The 6712-nt window shown below is 34.0% G+C and overlaps 1 protein-coding gene across 1 annotated transcript; it reads right to left on the bottom strand.

Annotated features, from left to right (window-relative positions):
- Window positions 1–986: 986 nt before the first annotated feature.
- On the bottom strand, window positions 987–4445 carry LOC18105740 (replication protein A 70 kDa DNA-binding subunit B). Its single transcript, XM_024586277.2, has 12 exons — window positions 4200–4445; window positions 3963–4109; window positions 3627–3854; window positions 3341–3518; window positions 2981–3251; window positions 2785–2887; window positions 2581–2705; window positions 2376–2454; window positions 2150–2294; window positions 1731–1891; window positions 1524–1644; window positions 987–1423 (listed from the first exon to the last, which is right to left on the bottom strand). The coding sequence occupies exons 1-12, from the start codon at window positions 4337–4339 to the stop codon at window positions 1226–1228; spliced, it is 1896 nt and encodes a 631-aa protein (XP_024442045.2). The 5' UTR covers window positions 4340–4445; the 3' UTR covers window positions 987–1225.
- Window positions 4446–6712: the final 2267 nt, after the last annotated feature.

Here is a 6712-nt window from a genome sequence, read left to right as displayed (position 1 = left end):
ATGAAAAAAGGCATTTTGTACACACGAGAGGCAATAGAGAGCAGTAATCTGGGCTGTGGGGGAGAAGATCTCTTGATTGTCGGTGCCCTTAACTTGAGTATTTCTCTTGGTAACAAGGCAAGCTTTGCAGCGCTCTATAGTGCCATTAGCATCGTTCTTGGTTTTGGAAACCCATTTGCAGCATTCTATGGGCTTGTGGTTATGATGCAAATGGGTTTCTGCTTGAATATATAGTGTGATCTTGGTCTTTCTGCTTGTTATTTATCTCCATCCTGCCACAAAAACAAGAAGGCAAAGCATTATAAGATGCGAGTTCATGCCGCAACCCTTTGAGGCTTGTATGATAGTTGGAAACCGTTGTTAAGCCTTGCGCTTGGGAAGCAATCGCCTTTTGGATTTGGAAAAGCCATGGGGCATTGTCTTGTGAGAATCGGTCATTAAAATCTTTTATCATCCTAGATCTAGAGTTTTCTCAGCGGTTTTGATCCCTCGATGGAAGGATCTTTGTTTATGTTCATCAGTTGGATTTTTTGAAGATTTTTTCAAAGATCCATGACGAGGAAGTACAAATCTTCATATCCAAGTAGAATCCATCCATAGAGGTGGAGTTACCAAATCTTGTTGCTGGAAAAAAAAAACATGTTGGCATATGATGATGTCTTTGTTTTGATCTTTCAATCGAGAAAAGCCTGAAAAACTAGGTGGAGGCCCGATGAAATACAAGGGACGAGATTCTATTTGGAGAATCAGCATGCATTGGTTGATATATCAAGTGTTGTTTTTTCCATGCAAATAGACTTGATATACATGTGTGTTGTGCATTTGTTCCGGCTGTGCTCTCAAAAGAGATTTTTTTCTGCCATGGAATCCAACAAATTCGCTAGATGTTTGCTCTTTCGATGTTGTTGGATTATGGAGGATAGAGAGAGAGAGAGAAAGAAATTGACGAGAGAAGGGGAAGATAGGGGAAACGTAAAATAAAAGAGTTGCAGAGGAAAGGAGTTATCGCATCACTGTGATACAAAAAATGAAAAATCAGTTGAGAGAGAGTGAGTTGAACCGATCACCTAGATGCATATATTACAGGCATTAGTTTTAGGAACTAGCAACACGTCTAACTAAATATACCCTCTTTCCCATACAGAAATAAATCTTAAAGAGTTGCATAATATTGCCCAAAACACCACTTCTGTGAACAAATCAAACCAAGCCACATCCATCCATCCTATTGAGAACCTTTCATCTTTGAAATCTCTTCAAGCAAAAATCTGGACTCAGCAGCAAAATCAACTGGAGCAACAGCCCTAACTGTCATCCTTTGCCTCTTCTCGTTATTGTACTCGTTCTGGGAGACACTGATTCTCAAAAGATGAGGATTCCAAGTGGCTTCTTTCAATCTTTGTTGGTAGGTGTTCTCTTCTATCTGAAAATGTCAGCAAATGAAAGGAGTTGGGCACTAATTCTCATTTCTTTCCTATTTTAACAGTCAATTACATAATGTTTTGTTCTACTTTGGCAGTTACCTGTGATTTGAGTAGGTCAAGTTCATCAGCAGAGCAACCAATGATCTTTTCAGCTTCTTCATTGAATGCAGAAACCCAACCTTCACCACTCCCATCAGAAACTTTTACCACCATAATGTACCTGAAAGACGAAACAGAATAGATGTGAAACAACAAGTTAACTTTCATTTTAGGCACAACTATTTTTCCCTTGTCCCTGCCCCTCACCTTAAGCTGCACTCTGCATCATTCTTCTGGCATCCTTCACACCAATATCCACCCCCCAGAGCATCAGTCACTTTCTTATTGCATGTCTTGCAAGCCCGATACCACATTGTCTGGTCAGGTTTGATGAAGCTTATATATGCTCTAATGCTGAAAAATGCAGGCTGCACAAGAGACAATTGATTAATCATATCAACCAATTGAAATCATCTAAAAGTAGCTATGCAATGAATCAAACACAAATGCTCCCTATACAACATGTCGTGAAAGAAAGGTAACAGAAATTTCAACCCTATTGCACTAGTTCTTAGCTAACAGAATTGGCAGTCCTTTCTATATCAAATGCTTCTCCAACATATATACTCAGGAGCTGATCTTACTACATACCATAGTATTTTACATAACGCTAATGATTTATATACCTTGTCCTCCCCCAAGGATGGGTTGCTTGTTATATGAGATAGAGATACTCGATCAGAGTACATGGACCTTGCCCCACTCTTGGTCGAAGGGCTCAAACCAGAGCCAACAGAGGCCATTGAAGTCTCTTTACCTTCAGAATCATACCTACCAAAAAGTAGAGCTTTATAATCAGTAATGAAAACAAAACTATCAAAACCAATCACTTGCTTGAAGAGAAAAGCTTACCAGTTTCTCAGCTTCTCTGATTCAGCAATAACTGGGTTGACTTGCACTATGCTCTTGCCCAGGGTGGACAAAGATATACCTGAAATTACATGTAAAGGAACACTTCACAAAATGATTTTTTTCTCATACAACAAAGAAGCCACAACCCAGGAATGTATAAAATCCAAGAAATGTTTTTGGAAGACATGAGTTGACATTAGATTACCTTGAAAATCTCCAACTTTAAGGGATTTGATCGCAACTACAGGAGATTTATCAGCAATATCGTGCAATTCCTGTCCCACACTTGTTGCAAGCTCATTCCACAATGACACCACAACTGTCTTCTTCCTGAATTCCAAACATCCAGAGCTTCAATACAACAGAAGTAGCAAATGATAAAACCAACTGCACAAAATTTTACACTTACGTCTCATCAGCTACAACAATATCACGCTTTGGAACAGTCTCATTGTTGCTCTTCCTCCGGATACTCGTTGTCGGTGAAACACTTTGAACAATTCCAATAACATCTGAAAATTGTTTGACAGACATAAATAAAAACAAAAATGACGAGTAAACACAAGATGTTCATCTACAATTGATTTCTAGGAGACGGTTCTCACCAACAAGATCTTTTGAATTGACATAGGGACCCAACTGATCAATTGGGACAAACTTGAATTTAGTTTCGGGAATACAAGCTGCTTCATCGCTAGCCTCTTCCACTTCAGAGTTTTCATTCAAGGTCATCTCATAATCATTTTGCACTGTCTTAAACTGCTTGTTAGCAACCCTGAGCGTCCCTTTCGATATGTAGTAAACCTTCCCCAGCTCAAACCTATCATAGAATTTCTTTGCAGCCTCATTGAACATTGTTGCTTGTATTTGAGTGCCCTGCACACCATCATATGTAAATTCAGTTCATTAATAATAGTAAAAAAGAAGGCGCATTAAACAAACAATTCGAAGAGTTGAAAACTCACATCTCCATCTGTTAATTCCACATTGAAAACACACCCTTCTCCTCTCGCGTTCCTATAGGTACGCATATTTCCTTTGCTTGTAACCCTGACTTTTATGGTCCAGTTGCCTTGGTAAGGATTTAATGAAACAAGAGGGTGAACTCTCCGTGTCATGGCCATTCGCGCAGCCGGGGCCATACTGACAATTTTAACGAAGGTGTCACACAATGCGAAACCAAACATTCCAGTTCACATAAAAGATTTATAAAGCAAAACCTACATGGACAATAAAAAAAAGAGTACTCACTTTCCGTGCTGTTCGTGTACAATTTGAGCAGCAGATTTAGCAACAATCTCTTGCTTTGGCTTCAAAATAAGCCCCTTCGCTTCCTTGATATTTTCACTCTTTACTTCATTTTCTAGCTTTGGCTTCTTCAACGGCATACCCATGTCTGATTCTTCCTGTTCGACCACTTCCTTGATCTCCTTCTCAAGCGCAGGTGAAACAACCTCACACTTTGTTATGATCAAAAACCTGATTATTATTGTTGTTATCCAAAATAAAAAAGAACCCGCATCAAACTAACACTCAGAGAAAAATAAAACTAAAAAGAACAGAAAAAGAAAGGAGAAGTGGGCTTACTTCTCAGATTTACTGGGGATCTCATTGACTGTATAATCAAGAACTCGGATGAGACAAAGATTTTGAATATTCCCAGAGAGGATCTCAGATGACAAACGTGAACTGAAGATCGCTTTGATCTTCATCTTTCCATCACTAGCATCAAACCTGCAAAACCATAGACATATCAAATATATGTAGAAAGAAAAAACAAGAAGAAGAGGAAAGGAAATACAAAAAAAAAAGATAGATAGATACCCATAAGATTTGCCTTTAGGCTCAAGATTCGTGACTTGAAGGATGATTTCAGGAAGATGAGTAAATGAATCTGGTTTAGGAATTGAAAGCATTTTTGATATTCCATCTGGGCTCACTGATTTTTCTATCGCTGCATTCATCTCTCTCTGTCTTGAAATAAAATAAAAGATTTTTTGTTTTGAGAGAATAGGGTTGGTGGAGATGGGGTTGGAGCTCTTGCTTTGTATTCTGTGAGCAAGGCAAGGAGGGAGATTTTATTTTGTAAGCAGGAGAGGGAGGGAGATATTGGCGCCAGGTTCAAAACTTGAAGGTTTTTTTAGCGCCTTGAAACTTATGAGCTCTTTTTAGTTTTTACTTGGAAGGCGGGAGTTCTTTTTACGTTTTAACATCTGGATCGCGCCAAGAAGAGAGAAACCTCAATTTAGTTCTATATTTATATATTCAATCTCGTTTAAGTTTTCAATTTTAATTACATTTTGTAATTATAATTTTTTTAATGATTTTTTTTTATTTTTTATGTTAATTAATATACTAATCTCATCAATTTTTTTTTTTTTTTTCGATTTCAATCTTCAGCAATTAATATATTAGAAGTGGGGTTTTATAAAAAAAATTTAATTTATTTTTTATGGAGTTATTATGATTTCATTATTAAGATTGAAGGTTTAACATGTGAATTCAGATTAAATCAGTTTGTTTTTTCTAAAAAATTTTAATTTTATCTTTTAACATTGAGTTGGTTAAAAATTGAGTTTCATGATTTTTTTAATTTGCTTTATATGAGGTTATATTGGTCTCGTGACTTGGGTCCCGAGTTTGAAGGTTGATTGTATTCATATTTTTTTCTTTTTAATTGAATATTTTTTTAACTGGACTATATAATTTTTTTTGTTTGCTTTCTATAAGTTTATATTGATATCATGACTTGACTCACAAGTTTAGCAGGTTAACTCGAGTTGATTTGGTTAATTTTTTTTATCATTTCTTTAATTGAATATTTTTTTCAATCTCACCCTTCAACAACTCAATCAATTTTTTTTTGTTTTTTTTAATCTCATCCATTGATATTAGGATGTTTGAGAATGTGCTTCGTAATTTTTTCAATTTGTTTCATGTGAAGTTATCCCGATCTCATGAATTTAGTTTTATTTTTTTCTCGATTTCAACATTCAATATTGGATTGTTGAAAATGAAGCTTTGTAATTTTTATATTTGATTTTTATGAAGTTATTTTGGTCTTTATATCTAAATCGAGGGTTTAACAGATTTGTTCAGGCTTACTTGTTTTATTGTCATTTTTTAATTGATTTTTTTATCTCATCTTTCAATATTGAGTTGGTGGAAAATTAAAATTTATATATTTTTTAATTTACTTTTTACAGGGTTATCCTAATCTAATGACATGGATTGCAAGTTTAGTAGGTTAATCCGAGTAGTTTTTTTCTTATTTTTTTTAATTTTATCATTCAACATTAATTTGATTAGGAATTGAACTTCATAATTTATTTTTATTTGTTTTTTATAAGATTATCAAGGTCTCATGTCCATGATCCAAGTCACAAACTTGACAAGTTAACTTGAATTGATTAAATGTGTTGTTGTTTTAATATTTGAAAAAACTATCATCTAATACATTTTCATATCAATGCATTTTCATACCAAGGCGGGAGTTCTTTTTGCGTTTTAACATCTGGATCGCGCCAAGAAGAGAGCAGCCTCAATTTAGTTCTATATTTATATATTCAATCTCGTTTAAGTTTTCAATTTTAATTACATCTCAGATTTTTCAAAAAAACAAAAAAGTTTCAACCAAGTTTAGTTTTTTTTTTAAGTTCGGTTTTTATTTTTTTTTAATTTTATCTTTTAATTATAATTTCTTTTAATGATTTTTTTTTATTTTTTATGTTGATTAATATACTAATCTCATTAGTTTAATTTTTTCTTTTTCGATTTCAATTTTCAGCATTTAATATAATAAAAGTGGGGTTTTATAATTTTTTATAATTTTTTTATTGATTTATTATGATTTCATAATTCAGGTTGAAGGTTTAACATGTGAATTCAGATTGAATCAGTTTATTTTTTCTAAAATTTTTTTATGTTAAAGTATTCAAAAAATAATAGAGAAAGAAGAAAATGTTCATTGACAAGATTTTATTAACAAAAAAGAGCCAATTTTCATGTTAAAGTGTTCGTCTTGACCAAAGGATTGATATTGAAGTGCTTTTGGTATTTCATGTTATCGAAAAAAGTAGATTAGGGTTGAAAGAAATTTTATTTTTTTAATTTAAAGTTTTTTTTATGGTTTTAAATGATTTGGTTTTTTTTAATTAAAGAATTAATTTATCAAGGTTATAAGAGTTGTTTTGAGGGGAAAATGGTTTAAATTTTGATTTTTTATCCTAAAAACCCCATATTATATTTTTGATCCCTTCTCCTGCGACCGAAAACTAAGTAAACACTAGGTGCTATGCCCGCGCGATGCCGCGAGTTTATAGCATGCTTGTGTATTG

The sequence above is a fragment of the Populus trichocarpa genome, chromosome 15, assembly GCF_000002775.5.
Source record: "Populus trichocarpa isolate Nisqually-1 chromosome 15, P.trichocarpa_v4.1, whole genome shotgun sequence".
Lineage (NCBI taxonomy): Eukaryota > Viridiplantae > Streptophyta > Magnoliopsida > Malpighiales > Salicaceae > Populus > Populus trichocarpa.
The sequence above is the reverse complement of the archived record's forward strand: the minus strand, read 5'-3'. Positions and strand labels throughout refer to the sequence as shown.